The 16755-nt window shown below is 46.5% G+C and overlaps 1 protein-coding gene across 5 annotated transcripts in view; it reads left to right on the top strand.

Annotated features, from left to right (window-relative positions):
- Positions 1–1479: 1479 nt before the first annotated feature.
- Positions 1480–16755, top strand: part of LOC123760359 (kinesin heavy chain) — a 154564-nt gene continuing 139288 nt past the window's right edge. The window contains exon 1 of one of the 5 annotated variants that reach the window (XM_045745985.2): positions 1480–2192. In XM_045745985.2, the coding sequence (XP_045601941.1) occupies positions 2031–2192 (162 nt within the window). In that variant the 5' untranslated portion in view covers positions 1480–2030. The remainder of the gene's footprint in view (positions 2193–16755) is intronic. The other 4 variants (XM_045745986.2, XM_045745987.2, XM_045745988.2 and 1 more) reach the window with 4 other exon arrangements.

Raw genomic sequence — 16755 nt, forward strand, 5'->3', positions numbered from 1 at the left:
TAAGCCTGGGGCAGAGACAGTAGAATCTGTCAGATTAACACTTCTTTTGTGTTTCTTAAGTGCCATTCAATGAACGGCCAGTTTCAATAAGGTATTGGAGAAAACAAGGCGAACAGGAAATGGAGTGGACTTCAGCGCATTGGAAGCAGGAGGAACATTGTGAACTGGGGGATTACTACGAAGTGCGTTTGTCGAAAGGTAAGTTTTACATCAAGAGGAGAAAGGGTATTAGGGAGATTTTTTAGTTAAGATACGAAGGGAAGACACAACACAGTGTTACTAGTGTTGAAACCAGGTTTGGGATGAAAGACATTTCGTTTACCTTGAGAATGTGTAAAGTAATGAAAACGCATGGGACCAGGTGATAAGAGACAAGAAGAAAGGTACAGAATGAAGGAAAACTCCTTCCCTGTAGTGACAAGAAAAAAGTTGGGAGTTAATATGATACTAAGTCTAACTCCGGACTAGCTTATTAATAGGATAACATCAGCAGCATACTCTGCAATGGCAAACGTCAGAACATCATTCAGGAACATAACATAAGGAGGTATTCAGGCCTAGAATATGCCGCCTCTTCCCCATCGTACAGACCCCACCTCAAAGGGCACAATCCCCAGCCCCCCCAATCATACACGCATTATACCCCTCAACACACGTTATTGTTGTTATAGATTCAGCTACTCGGAACACGTTCCAAGTAACACGGGCTATGGTGAGCCCGTAACTTACCTAGCACAGGAGCGGGGCAAGTAGCACGGGCTATGGTGAGCCCGTAGTGGACTTACCTGGCACAGGAGCGGTGCTGTGTGTTCGTGCCTCAACACACGTATTCCCCCCTCTTTATACACACCCTACAAACATACACGCATTAACATCCCCCCCCCACACACACACAGAAGAATTACCTTTCCCCCACACAGAAGGGAAGGAAGGTTGCGTCACAGAGCCTAGCCTCACCACTTACTACGAACCTCAGTTTCAGTTTAGGTGTAAAGAGCTGCAAGAGTTTCCAGTACCGCTGCCAGACGGATAGAGTAATGCAGATAATTTCCTACATAATATTTGTCAACTAGGTGTGTACTGCGCCTGGTCTGGGACACAGTACTGCCACGCTTAGACACAAGCCCTTGTTTCCGGCATTGGCTCCTTCCGGGAACATTATATCTTTTTCCAGTGTACAAGATTTCTTGTTGATTAGGTTTTCGGTGAAGAATAATTGAGTCCTTCTATTTTTGAGTTGCATAACAATACGTGTTGGAATTCTTTTACTTGTGTGGAATCCAGTCAACTGGAGCATGTGGTAAAAACGATGCTTCGTAAAGCACGTTAATACACACACACGCTCTCATTTTTAGTTGAAGTGACTACAATATTTGTGTAACGCATGATTGTATTACAATTTAAAATTGAATATCTTTGGTTAGATTGGGGGCTGGAAAAGTCTGGAAGGGTGCATCTGGCAGCGCGGGGGCGGGTCCGTCGCCAGCCACGGGCGCCAGTAGTGCATCACTCCGCCTGGAACGCATAACTGCACCTTCCATCCCCCTGTGTGTCTCCTCTACACACACCATCTCTCCTTCCTCCCCCCATTGATAACCGCCACTTGGGCTACTCATAGTACACGAGTCTGATGGCAACTTGAGTCTCGAGGAGCTTAACGGTAGTCTAACAGCAGCAGCAGCGGTGGTGGGCGTGGTGGTGGTGACGCGGGTGGCCACGGATCGATCCCCCCGGCGGGTGGCTCCAGCAGGCGGCGAGGTGCGGAGGTGACGGCGGCTCAGTCATCATGCCGGCTCCTGAGCGAGCACTGGTACCACGCCACCACTGACGTGTCCTCCTGCGTCGCCCACCTGGCCCTCAGCCCTCACCACTGACCAGGATAACACATACACCTCGGGTGCTCTCTCACACGCCGCGTGCCACACACACACACCCTGTGTGCCAGCCTGTATTGGGCTGCGTGTAGTAGTGCCCGGACATAACCTCTCCCTCCTGTAGGAGTATATACCACCACACAAACCACCTTCACCATGGGAGGAGAAGAGGAAAAGCCCCGCGAGCAGGTCGATGACAGCATCCGCGTCATCTGCCGCATTCGGCCCCTCAACAAGTCGGAGGAGGCGGCAGGTAGCAAGTTTGTGTGCACCTTCCCGTCTTCCCGCGGCCAGGAAGACCAGATGGTCTCAGTTGGGGTAAGTCTCCGCTTTTAAGTCTTGTTGCAAATGATTCTCGTTTCTTTCATTCCCCAAGCAGCGCTGGTGTACCAGGAGGCGCGACACACGCAGGCACGGCTTTCTCAAGCACTCTTACACCTTCATCGTTACAAGCACCCTGGGGGGGAGGGGGGAGGGGCTGGAAGTAGGTGTCACTCTTGACAAACACTGGTGATGGTTGAGTGCTGTGGCAGCACGCCTCACGCAGCCTGAGCGACAGAATATATCGAGTAGCGTGAGCAACACCACGCCTCACGTAGCGTGAGCAGCACCACCACAGCTCTGGTAGCGTGATCAGCGGTGCAGCACCACCTCACAGGTAGGGAAGCGTGAGGCCCGAGGGGCTAGACTACACAAACACTTGGCCAGGTAAACAACCTGATGTACTCGCCTCACGCTCCCCAAGCCTCCCAACTCTCTAAACCTTTAACTTTGTCCACTTATTGCCACTATTTTCCGTGAACAATAAGCCTCTCGAGTATCGCTTTACGTCACTCTGCTGCACTACCGCCCCCAGTAATGCTGGAACGATAATTACGTAATATTTGAGCAAACTTTCCCTATGACTCACTCGAGGCAGACGACGTCCAAGGGGACACGCACGTTCACGGCAGCGGCTACCTCTCTACTGCGAACACATTGTCTTCAAGATTGGCAGATAACCACAATTAAATCACAAAGGGTTAACCTATATTTGCTGTAAAACGAGAATTTAATCAATGTTCTTATTGAAGTAGCCGAGAATGACCTCTCCAAGGACACAACGTCAAGGGAGGGAGCTATCGAGGGCGTGGACTGTTGGAGCGAGCGAGTCTGGAGCGAAACAGCTGACTCTCGTCTCGGCTGGCGCTGCTGGGAATGCGCTAAAACACGCTCCGTCATGTTGGCATTGAGCCTGGGACCAGGTACTGGTACTGTAGTCTTGTACCCATCTGGCTGTGCTTGCGGGGGGTGAGCTTCGGCTCTTTGGTCCCGCCTGTCAACTGTCAATCTACTGGTATATAGGTTCCTGAGCCTATTGAGCTTTCGTCATACCTACATTTGAAACTGTATGGAGTTTGCCTCCATCATATTACTTCCTTAAGGGGGTTCTTAACCAGGGGTTCATGGACCCCCAAGATAACTAGGGCTTTCCCTAAGAGATAATGATAATTCTAATCACATGTTAATGTATATTTGAGCCACTTTTGTGTTTATTTTTTCTTATTTAATCTGTATCAAGATCCGAGCAAAAAATCGCCTCCTTTCAGTTGACAATGAAGTGTGTCTGTTTATCTAATGTACAACCTGGAATTATTTGCAGGTAAAAAAGTTGAGAAATAAATGTATTGAATTTGTTAACTATCCGACAATTCCAATTTTCATGTTAATGTCTTTGTGGTTCATTTGGGTACTAAGTTTCCACCTGTGTTCCCGTGTTCGTGTAGTACCCGTGCTAAATAGTTTTGTCTTTATCTTCTGATAATTCTTTATCCCGTCAATTCTTCTAATAATTTTGTAGGTGGCAATCCTATCTCCCCCTAACTCTTCTATCTTCCAGTGTCGCGAGGATTAATTCCACCAGTCTTTCCTCGTAGCCTAAACCTCTTAAGTCTGGTGGCATATCTCTCAACTTTTCTATCATTTGTTTGATTAGATATAGACTCCATGCTGGGGCCGCATATTCCAGGATTAGCCTAACATATTAGGTACCGAAGGCTCTATATAATTCCTAACACAAGTTTCTGAAGGCAATTCTTATGTTTGCCAGCCTCGCATATGTCGCTGATGATATCCTTTTGTCGTGGGCTTCGGGGGACATGTCCAGCGTGATATCAAGCCCCAGATCTTTTTCTCTTCCTGATTCTTGGAGGATTTCCTCTCAATTGGTGCCTTCTTTTCGGCCTCAATTTTTTAATTAAGCAAATATTTTTGGGTCATTAAAACGGAGAAGATTTTCCAACTGCCGCTAAGGATTGTTGGGGAGCCTATCAACCATCAACATCACAGCTATAAAAGACGGCAGCACTTGCAGTAGTTTCAATAGACTTACTGAGACTGTTGCAGTAGTTTCAATAGACTTATTGAAACTATTGCAGTAGTTTCAATAGACTTATTGAAACTATTGCAGTAGTTTCAATAGACTTATTGAAACTACAGGATTATAGTTTCCACCCACAGGATTATAGTTTCAATAGACTTATTGAAGCGGTGTAACAGAACTAGAGTAGCTCTATCTTGAGATGATTTCGGGGCTTAGTGCCCCTGCGGCCCGGTCCTCGACCAGGCCTCCACCCCCAGGAACCAGCCCGTGACAGCTGACTAACTCCCAGGTGCCTATTTACTGCTAGGTCACAGGGGCATCAGGGTGAAAGAAACTCTGCCCATTGTATTTCGCCGGCGCCCGGGGATCGAACCCGGGACCACAGGATCACGTGTCCAGTGCTCTGTCTTGTAGCTGCTTGCAGTAGCTACTGTAGTTCTGTCACACATTGTTGTTGATATAGATTCAGCCACTCGGAACAAGTTCCAAGTAGCACGGGCTATGGCGAGCCCGTAGTGGACTTACCTGGTACAGGAGCGGTGCTGTGTGTGTTTGTCTCTGTCACACAGCTCTGCGCCTCATCTTATTAATTCTGCTAGAATTTACGTACTTAAAATTATCTGTTAGATTAAGGACCTGCCCGAAACGCTGCGCGTACTAGTGGCTTTACAAGATTGTAAATACTATGCTATGTATTCTCTCTAACCCAATGTACTTATTTATACTTATACGTACGTACTTATACAAAATTATTTGTATACAAATAAATAAATAAATAAATAAATAGATAAATAAGAGACATCGCTAGGTCTGGTCTGGTAGGCCCATCGACCAGGAGGCCTGGTCGACGACCGGGCCGCGGGGACGCTGAGCCCCGGAAGCACCTCAAGGTAGGTGTAGAGGGTTTCCCTAAACACCACGACCCGCCTGTTGCACTGAAAGGTGTGTGGCGGTGTAGAGCATGACGGTGGTGGAGCACTGACCTCCCCCTGAAGCCTAGCCTGTTTACCCCAGAGCACTGGAGCGGCGACTCATTGATTGATGAAGATTAAGCCACCCAAAAGGTGGCACGGGCATGAATAGCCCGTAAGTGGTGGCCCTTTTGAGCCATTACCAGTATCAAGAGCTGATACTGGAGATCTGTGGAGGTGCGACTGCACCCTGCGTGACGGGAGATGTCTCCCGTACAGCCACACTGAGGAGCAAGTATTTGGGGAGAGGGGAGGGTAGGGAAGTACTTGAATTTTGGACTTACCCTGACTACTACTGAAGCTTCAGTAGTAGTCCTGACTTCCTCTGGGCTTCAGTAGTAGTCCTGACTTCCTCTGGGCTTCAGTAGTAGTCCTGACTTCCTCTGGGCTTCAGTAGTAGTCCTGACTTCCTCTGGGCTTCAGTAGTAGTCCTGATTTCCTCTGGGCTTCAGTAGTAGTCCTGACTTCCTCTGGGCTTCACTAGTAATCAGGGTAAGTCGAAAATTCCAGTTTGGAACTTATGGAAACTTTCCTTACTAAGACTACTCAATAGCTCGGTCGATAGAGCTTCGGCCTCACACGCGTGGGGTCCAGGGTTCGAGTCTCCTACAGCCCAGGTGAATGGAATGTTTATTTCCAGGGAAGTGTGGATGACAATTTATGTGTTGAGGTGTGCTTCATGATGGCGCCTGTCACCCGCACGTTTGACAAAGGTACTGTCGGAAAATCCGACACCATTTAATAATCATACAGATAATAGCTGTATTGTACCAACAAGTTACCCATAGAAAACGTAACTTGTAGTGGAATTACCGTCTATAGAAAACGGGATATCATCACCACATACTATTATAATTCACCAGCTATTCTGCTGGGAATTATTCTTAAATACATTAGTCTTTGGACTTTACCATCATAAAACATCTCATATAAATTAACTTAATTATCAATATTAAAGTAGAGTAAATGTGACCCTTCTATCACTTATTGACATCTGGACAAGTAGGCCAGGCGTCAGTGAGGAAGGAGGGCAGCTATTGTTTATATTGAGACCAGAGGCTCACACGGGAGCAAATTCGGCTCCTGTTAAATTTACTTGGACGTAGTGTTATGGAAACCAAAGGTGTACCATTGTCAACACGCTGTCTACAAATTCAAGTTAAGTGTCTATCCGAAACCCGTTTATCATTCATTTATGGCCATTAATGTCAGGATATAGGGTGACCCGGTTAGATCACGTGGAAGCCTCAAACTAAAGGTAATTAAGCCAGGTCTTTATTGTTCCATGTACTGTATAGTGTTTTCTCTGATATAGCTTGTCATATATAGGATTCTGGCTTCACAGCTAGCGCACTTTTGACAGGTCAAGACGAGGAAGATTTTGTGCACCAGTTACTGGGTGATATGGAAGCTACCTCAAAGAGGATAATTTGGTGTCTACACCCTAGTTATACCTGGTGGACTAACCTGCTGTACTATAAGATAAGGAACCTCTTCAATGTATGTAGTTAATTTTGTAGTTTGATTGGCTGCATATATATATAAACTAATAAACCCCCCCTAATGTGTAGAGGATCGATTTGTGAGATTAAGAGATTATTGCAGAAATACAGTCCACTTATCATTATACAAATTGCTATCGAAGTATATAAATTAACGTAAATATAAATTCATATAAATTAAATAAATATAAATCTCACAGGTCGGTTCCCACAGGTACTAATGTACACCTGCATTAGGCTACTATTCTAACGATCGCTATGAGGTAGGAGTGAAGTATCTTATCCTGTCGTGGGTGGTGGAGGGTGGATTTGACTACTTAAGGTGTCAAATCCGCCAAGACTAACAACATGGTTGATCATGATTCACAACGTTGATCAATTCATTGATTTTTTTTGTGTCATGTGGAGGTGCAGCTGAGTGAGTCATGCGACGCTGCCACATTGGCGCCCGTAATGCACCAGACGGGACCACCGGGCGGAAATTCGGCATCGTCTCGAATAACGTAGATCGGCAGGACAAAAACAGTTGTGGTGGAGACGTTGGTGTGCGTGGCGCCAGGTGGAGGGTGAGGGTGTGTGGAGTGGGCGGCTGGTGTATGGGGTGGCAGGATGGTGGGTGTTGTGTATGGGGATGTGTGGGAGGTGTATCTATAGGGGAGGTATCATAGTATGTGTAGAGGCAGTAGCGTGCTAGACATCTCCCGTCCACGAGGCTAACCATAGCCCCTGCTTCTTGCCCCGCTCCTGTGCCAGGTTAGTTACGAGCTCACCATAGCTCGTGCTACTTGGAACTTGTTCCGAGTAGCTGAATCTATAACAACAAGTAGTGTGCTGTGGTGATGTTCTCACCTTACACACAGGAATCGCACTAACGTGATGCATCAAATGAACAAATTCACAAGGGCCGTGACGAGGATTCGAACCTGCGTCCGGGAGCATCCCCATAAGGCAGTGTCTGGGATGCTCCCGGACGCAGGTTCGAATCCTCGGAGTCTCTTTTCTCGTGGGACCATGCTGTTAGCCTCTATCCCGTAGTGCATACTGTTAACATCTATCCATGCCTGGTTTGATCTGTTGCCTGGTCATTAATAGGATTAAATCTATCAGGAAAAAATTCCTGTAATCTGAACCCACGTGTCCATGTTGGTGCTGCGTTGTAAAACCCTTATTTATATACAGAAGGGTCGAGAAGAGAGGACTTTTGAGACTTGTTAGCAAGCTTAAATAGGTTTTCTTCCTTCCCACACCTCATTATAAGAGTTTTTCCTGGTGCACGACCCACCAGTCCGACTGGTCCCCAATTACTGCTCGAACCCCGGGCTTATTGTTATGATTTATGGTCCTTGTAATTCATACACTGCGCAAGTGACTATACAATTACGTTATATATAACTTTTGTAAATCTCATCGTTTTCTTTTTAATGCTATATATTTTTGTCTATATAAGTCTGACAGATTTAATGGTTAGCGATAAGTTTTATGGTGTACACCTGCTCACTCCAATTACAGCTGTAATGATCTACAGAAGCCATTTATGAATTCTGAATTCAATTATGAATTGCGTAATTCTCTGGCGAGGCGTTCGAGGTGGGCCGCTAGGCTTCTGCCGCACCACGCAACTGTCAGTTCTCAAATGTTCCACTAGTTTTGTTTTGTACAAAATTTGTATTATTTTTGTATCACTGTGCACTTTATGCATGCAAGGGCCACGGGTCTGTAGCTCGGGGGCTTCTTGTAGAGTCGGCACAGTCTGTTCGCAACAGAGAGGTCCCTGGTTTGATTCCCCGTGTAGAACGGAGACGTTTGGGCGTTTCCTTATGCCCCTGTCCACCTAGTAGTAAATGGGTACCCAGAATTAGACAAGTGTTGTGGGTTACAGCCTTGCAAGGTCAGGTGTTGGTTCAGAGGGGCCCATTATATGCCTATTGTCGACCAGACCACACACTAGAAGGTGAAGGGACGACGACGTTTCGGTCCGTCCTGGACCAATCGACTTGAGAATGGTCCAGGACGGACCGAAACGTCGTCGTCGTCCTTCACCTTCTAGTGTGTGTGGTCTGGTCAACATTCTTCAGCCACGTTATTGTGACTCATCGCCTGCCTATTGTCCTCCTACACTGGCTGTCTGACAGTTTTGTTTACATTGACGTCATATGTGATGGCGCGTGGTCAGCTGTGGTATCGAGAGGGAAATACTCTCGTGGTATCGAGAGGGAAATGTGTGAAGGATAATAACAAGGGAGGGAAGCTGGGAAATATATAACAGACGACAGTGAGGGAGAGTGGTAAGAGAAGCAAAGGATAGAGGATAAGGGGACCGGAGAAGATGGCGGAGGCTATGAAGAGTAGGAAGGAGAGATGATAGAGAAACAAAGAGAAGTGTGATCAAGAGGGAATAGAAATCGCACGATGGGAGAGAATTATGATGGGAAGGGTGATACGGTGATTAGAGGTCTGGGTAACAGAAGAGGGCGGGAGATACAAAAACAGGGAAAAATGTGGAATAAGAGAGGGGGAAGAAGGGAAGAGGGAGAGGGGGAATGGCAGGTGAGGGAAGGCGGTCACAAGTCACGCCACAGCCTATCACAATACCAGGGGGGGGGGGGGGGACACCAGGGGTGGGGGGGGGGGAGTTCATCATGCTCACCGGGACCATTCAAGCGCTCCTCCACACCTGCTCACTCACTCCACACACCTGCTGCCGCTATACCTGAACATACCATAGCAATACAGTAAACTGCAGAAGACCTGTTGCCACATACGAGGCAGCTCCTATTTATATCCACCCCAAACTCATCCATATATGTGTGTAACCAACGCTTGAAACAATCTAGCGCTCCCATGTTAATTGTTACTCAATAATTTGAGTAATTATTATTGTGGTAATCTGTTCCACACGTCAACAACCCTATTTCCAAACCAGTGCTTACCCAGGTCTTGGCTAAATCTAATCTTATTCATTTTGTATCCCATTGTTTCAAGTTATATTTTGTGTCGATATATTTAATATCTTATTTATATCACCCTTTGTTTTACCCTTTCGTTCATTTATATAGTTCAATCATGTCACCCCATTCTCTTAGTCTCTAGAGAGAGTAGTGTGTGAGGAAGGAGGGGTGGGGGGCGGGGTGTCTCATCAACCCGTCTTCAGACCAAGTCCATTTCATCCAGAGGTCGACCCCAAAGACGCATTCATCAATTTTAACACGATGTACTGAACGAGGTGAGAATAGCTTGAGCTACCTCACCTCTTTGTGTGTATTTTACCTCAATAAACTTATTTCAATTTCAATTTCAATAACGTGGCTGAGCACCGCTAACCTCACACACACAGTGACGACGTTTCTGTCCGTCCTGCACCCTTATCAAGCAGCAACATAAGGCGTCCAGATTCACGAAGCAGTTACGCAAGTACTTACGAACCTGTACAACTTTTCTCAATCTTTGGCGGCTTTGTTTACAATTATTAAACAGTTAATAAGCTCCGAAGCACCAGGAGGCTGTTTATAACAATAACAACAGTTCATTGCGAAGTTTTCATGCTTGTAAACTGTTTAATAAATGTAACCAAAGCCATCAAACATTGAGGAAACATGTACACGTTCGTAAGTACTTGCGTAACTGCTTTGTGAATCTGGCCTCAGAACGGAAGCGAAACGTCGCTACATTCCTGTGTGCTGGTTGGTTAAGTTACTACCAGTCCTACCCTGGGAAAGGAAATGGAGGATCACCACTAACCCAGAAAAGATTCAATTAAGCACTGTCGGCTGTATGGCCTTCTCAATTGAAAATGAGGGGGGAATACGAATCAGGGGTGAACCCATAGCCATCTCAAACTCCAACACAGTGCTCGGTTACAACTTCAACAGGCTACTCAACTCCTCCCAGTACGTATCCCAGAAGACAGCGATGGCCCGGGGCTCACTGGCGAGGCTCTTCCGTTTCAACCAAGCCCCATCCCACATCAAGCTCCACCTGTACAGAATGATCATAAGGCCTAGCTTGGAATACCCATACGTTCCCCTGAACCTCACCAACAAATCCAACATGTTGAAGATACAACGAGTACAAAACAAAGCACTTCGCTTTGCAGAGGGCCTGACTCTGAGGGACAGGGTGAGAACCGACCTGATCCATGAGACGCTCAACATGAAGCCAATGAACATTAGGCTCAGCTACCTGGCCAGAAGACAGCTGTACCGTATGAAGAACATGTATGTCCCAGACCCAGAAGATCCCTTCGTAGCAGAAAACACCACCAGCGACTACGAGATCCACGAACCACCACACAGAACCAGAAGAATCACTCTCCAACAAAAAGTGATCAGACATATCCATGATGAGGCCTTCCCAAGCCCTCAGATACTAAGCGGTCTGCCAGACGATCCAGATGAGTGGCCCATCCCGGACCCAATCTACACCATATGAAGAATAAAGAAAGAAAGAAAAAAAAAAATAAATATAAAAAAAAAAAAAAAAAAAAAAAATAAATAAATAAATAAAAAAAAAAAAAAAAAAAAAAAAAAAAAAAAATATATATATAAATAAAACACCTACAAAAAAATATAAAACCAAAAAACCATTTGTGGTGGCGTCAGAAGTGTAACTACCCTGATGTTTCTAAGATTAGCCTCCTTCAGCCAACTCCATCGGCTCTAGTGCTTTAGGACACCAACAAGGTCACAAACACTAGCCCCCCCAGCCAATGTACTGACAACCCAACATAACACACACGCAAACAAACAACACATACAAAAATGTCAACCCATCGTGGACAGGCCACCGAACTTTCAAACCTCCTCTCTCTCTACACCCGCATCCTCTTCCTGAATTTCATCTCCCCATCCCTCTACCTCCCCCATCCTTTCCATTCCCTATGGACATCAAAGCAAAGCAAAGCAAAACTACCAGTCTTGCTCAGCACGTGTTCCCAGGTGGCTGAGGATGGTTAAGGTACTATGGCCCAAATGTTTTACCATATACAATAAGAATGCTTAAGAAAGAAGCTAATTACTGTGAACTACACTCATATTCAACCATGTCTTAAAGAAAGCCTCCTCCCGAAATTCACGAATATATAAAATATATATAACCGATTTTTCTTACAATTTTGTATTGTGAATGAAATGCCAGATAAAATAATGATGTGCAGTATAATATTTACATTAAATTTCTATAAATAAAAAAATTCAATAAAGGAATGCCGAGGGCCGAGCAGCAGTGATCAAGGCGAGAGTCACTTTCCTGGAGTATGTAGAGTTATAGGCTTATATCAGGCCTATAGAGGCAACAGTTCAAGATTCACCAGAACCGCAGGAGTTTGTTCATCATCCAACTCTCAGTTGCAGGTCCATGAACCAGGCCCTCGAACTTGGTCCATGAACCAGGCGCTCGAACTTGGTCCATGAACCAGGCGCTCGAACTTGGTCCATGAACCAGGCCCTCGAACTTGGTCCATGAACCAGGCCCTCGAACTTGGTCCATGAACCAGGCCCTCGAACTAGGTCCATGAACCAGGCCCTCGAACTAGGTCCATGAACCAGGCCCTCGAACTTGGTCCATGAACCAGGCCCTCGAACTAGGTCCATGAACCAGGCCCTCGAACTTGGTCCATGAACCAGGCGCTCGAACTTGGTCCATGAACCAGGCCCTCGAACTTGGTCCATGAACCAGGCCCTCGAACTTGGTCCATGAACCAGGCCCTCGAACTAGGTCCATGAACCAGGCCCTCGAACTAGGTCCATGAACCAGGCCCTCGAACTTGGTCCATGAACCAGGCCCTCGAACTTGGTCCATGAACCAGGCCCTCGAACTAGGTCCATGAACCAGGCCCTCGAACTAGGTCCATGAACCAGGCCCTCGAACTAGGTCCATGAACCAGGCCCTCGAACTTGGTCCATGAACCAGGCCCTCGAACTAAGTCCATGAACCAGGCCCTCGAACTAAGTCCATGAACCAGGCCCTCGAACTTGGTCCATGAACCAGGTCCATAAACCAAGCCCCTCGAATCACAGGTCCATGAACCAAGCCCCTCGAACCAGGTCCATGAACCAGGCTGTTGCACTACACAATACCAGGTATTATACCCCATTACCGTCCCCCAGAAACATGAAAGTCACGCAAAATAATACAAGTTGCACACGGCCCTTGCAAAGTGCTCCAACAGTGCCAAGAGGACGCCAGGATGATACTACCAACGATTAAACAATTGTAAACTCATCAAAATCATACCTAATATACAGCTCAAGGAACTTTATTTATGGGTGAATGTTGACGAGGCGATATTGAAGAACACTTGACCTTGTCCTCGACGCTGACGGCAGCTGGGAAAATGTTTACTAACGCCAACCACCACAATAGTCTTGATCATAATTTAACCGGCAAGATTTACTGGTTACGGCTGCTTGAGTTGGGAATGGTTTGCTGGCTGGTCCAGAGGGTTCCAGTACTGCCGTCCATACCCCTGGCCGGGGAGGTTATATCTTGAGGTGATTTCGGGGCTTAGCGTCCCCGCGGCCCGGTCCTCGACCAGGCCTCCTTTTTGTTACACCCCTGGAAGCAGCCCGTAGCAGCAGCTATCTAACTCCCAGGTACCTATTTACTGCTAGGTAACAGGGGCATCAGAGTGAAAGAAACATTTTGCCTATTTGTCTCCGTCTCCATCCGGGATCGAACCCGGAACCTCAGGACTACGAATCCGAAGCGTTGTCCACCCAGCTGTCAGGTGCCGGAGGTCGGTGTTATACCTAGTTCCTTGCCTACATGTTGCGTGTCTGAGCAAAGATTATTGATGTAGTGCATCGCTGCCTTAAGGCACATGTGCTTGCAAACAATGAGTTCACACTGCTGTAACAACCGTACAGTGATACCTGCGACTGGTGGGCGCCTGGTGGCTCAGTGGACAGCACTTAGGGCTCGTAATCCTGGGGGCCGGGGGTTCGATCCCCGGCGATGGCGGAAAAACAAATGGGTAGTTTCTTTCACCCTGGTGCTCCTGTTACCTAGCAGTAAATAGGTACCTGGGAGTTAGATAGCTGGTACGGGTTGCTTCCTGGGGGTGTGTATGGTGAAAAAAAAATTGATATTTGATTGACAGTTGAGAGGCGGGCCGAAAGAGCAGACCTCAACCCCCGCAAGCACAACTAGGTGAATACAACTAGGTAAACTGTTTAACTTCCCTCAGAACCGTATTTGGTAGTCTCCGTGTCAACTTTCTAACACGAAAGAACACCACTTAAAGGAACGCCTGCTGCCCTGCTGCACCAGTATAGAATGTTCTTCACTTGAGAAGTTACAAAACTAACACTCCAAAGTTCATTTTGTTCTTTTATTGGCATGACGGTAAATGATGTAATTCGTTGAAGTTCTCCACATGTTTGGAGGCAGAGGGAAAAGTGGATACCAACAAGTTGTTGTTGTTGTTAAAGACTCAGCTACTCGGAACAAGTTCCAAGAGGCACGGACTATGGTGAGCCCGTAGCTTACCTGGCACAGGAGCGGGGCAAGTAGCACGGGCTATGGTGAGCCCGTAATGGACTTACCTGGCACAGGAGCGGTACAATACCAACCAGTTCAAGTTCTAGCATATGTCATCACGTATGCAGGAGACATCTCCTGTCCACGAGGCTAACCATAGCCTGTGCTTCTTGCCCTTCTCCTGTGCTAGGTAAGTTACGGGCTCACCATAGTCCGTGCTTCTTGGAACTTGTTCCAAGTAGCTGAATCTATAACAACAACAACAAACATCACGTATGATGAGGTGAATAGCATTTGCTATGTTGACTATGGCAGTGAGGCGTGTGCTGGATGGTGTGTCGGTCTCCAGGACGGTGAGAGGCACCCGAGTGTCAGCCGGGTGGAGAAGGTGGGTGACACTAGAAGACAACACTGATACACGCACGGCGACGCCTACTCTAAACCCAGGTTTATAGATTATAGATTTTCTAGGTGGAGCCGAGGTGGCTGCAGGTGCCCCCTTGTCCCCCCCCCTCTCACACACCAGACTCCGCCCTCTCCACAACATCTCACGCACGCACGCACACACGCACTCCAAAGATTAGTAAAACAATATGCCGGGCAGATGTGAGGAATGGCTACAATATTTTTCACCAGCAAGTGAAGTAAACCAATCGTAAGAGGATGAGACACTCTTACTCTGCCTTCCACCCCATGACTAGAAGCAGCTTCACAAGATACAACTACCCAACGATGTCAAACCGGAGGGAGTATGGCTTTGGCCTAGTAAGACTACAAGAATTATCTCTTGCTGATGGCACACTTAGTCTGTCTCTTATCCTTCACCTAGAAGAGGCGCTTCACAAATTACACCCAGAGTGAATGTTGTGCATCTCTGAGCAGCCACCACTCTGAACCGTCTTTCTTGTTATTGACAAGGCAACCCAACATCAACATTCTGCCAACGTCAACATTTGAGCTCTCCTCTCCAGGAGTTTATATAAGGCACGACAATTCTCTCCTATCCGTGAATTTTCAGCCAAGATTTGCTCGACAACTCGAGGGAATACATTCAAATATCACCATCGTCTCGGAATGTAGGAGAGTGTGAGGCAGTGGTGCAAATACTATTACGGTGTACCCGGCGGCAGCAGGGTCCTGCCTGCTGCTCACAGCCTGGGGACCGTCAGTGACAAGTCCACTTGTCGGTTTCTAACCAAACGACAACTATTTTAGCAGCCATGTTAGAATGCGACGACCAACGACAACGCCTGACGCGCGACTCCTAATGACTAACGCACTATTGCGACTAATCATTCAACATTTACAAGTTAATAGATGCTGATGGCATCTGTCTTTGTCATTAAGACTTTCCTGCCGACATTTAAAAGTTCTTTATTCCTCAGTAGATTCGTAAACACTTATTGAATCCAGGCTCTGGTGCCAAATTACTGTAATGAGAACAGTTACGGATCAGTACCCAGTCGACCCTACCTGCCTTGGGATCGAACTCGTCTGAAATCAGTGGCTAGGAGTAGGGCTACCATGCGACCAGCCCGTCCTCATCAACAAAGGCCAAAGTCCATTCCATGCACCCGCCACACCCTCTGTTTATGAATGAAAACGGTTTACACACGACTCACAACTGATGACGTCCGAACATGTGCTTCGCTGACGACTTTTATTCGAACCACAACGCTGTAAATTCTTCACCCACGTACTACAAATACAACTAACCAACAACAGAACCTAAACACCTAACCTAACCTAAACAATGCCTAAATATGCTCAGTATGCTAATATAGAACAGTATTAATTTATATTTGAGAAAAATACTATTTTTGAATGAACAGCATGTTAATACATACATAGACACACATCACCAACAATATACATATTACCAAACATTCTGAGAGATAAACATATACATTTCCTCCTTTACACAAGTAACGTTATTGTAATCTTTTCTGCAAGGAATAAATGTGGAACTATAGTATGGTGGGATCACACAAGCCTATTTACCTCTAGCTTCTTAGAGATTTTAAAACCGTGTGGAGGGCGGTATTGGGTTGTAAATCAGATGGAATCAGTTGCATAACGGCTGCCCCTTTCCCCATAAACCACAAATTGCCTTCTAAATCAAATACCTCCTTCCATTGTGGCGCAAATTTTCACAGGGAAAACGTGACTTGAAGTCAAATTAGCCTCGGCTGGTTTAGCTTCCTTTAGGCTTCGCTGCTTTTAAAAATATTCATAGTGGGTATTTTGACCAGACCACACACTAGAAGGTGAAGGGACGTCGATGTTTCGGTCCGTCCTGGACCATTCTCAAGTCCGTCAAGTCCAGGACGGACCGAAACAACGTCGTCGTCCCTTCACCTTCTAGTGTGTGATCTGGTCAACATTCTTCAGCCACGTTATATATATAATATATATTATATATATATTATATCCCCCCCCCCCTTTGGTCAATAGTTCGACCCCAACATCGAATTACTGACCCTTTACAGGATACATCCCACAACAGTTCCCTAACTCCTGGATACCTACTATCTATTGCTAGGTAAACACAGGTCAACGGAAACGTGCCC

Source organism: Procambarus clarkii, chromosome 39 (assembly GCF_040958095.1).
Source record: "Procambarus clarkii isolate CNS0578487 chromosome 39, FALCON_Pclarkii_2.0, whole genome shotgun sequence".
In the NCBI taxonomy this organism is placed as follows: domain Eukaryota; kingdom Metazoa; phylum Arthropoda; class Malacostraca; order Decapoda; family Cambaridae; genus Procambarus; species Procambarus clarkii.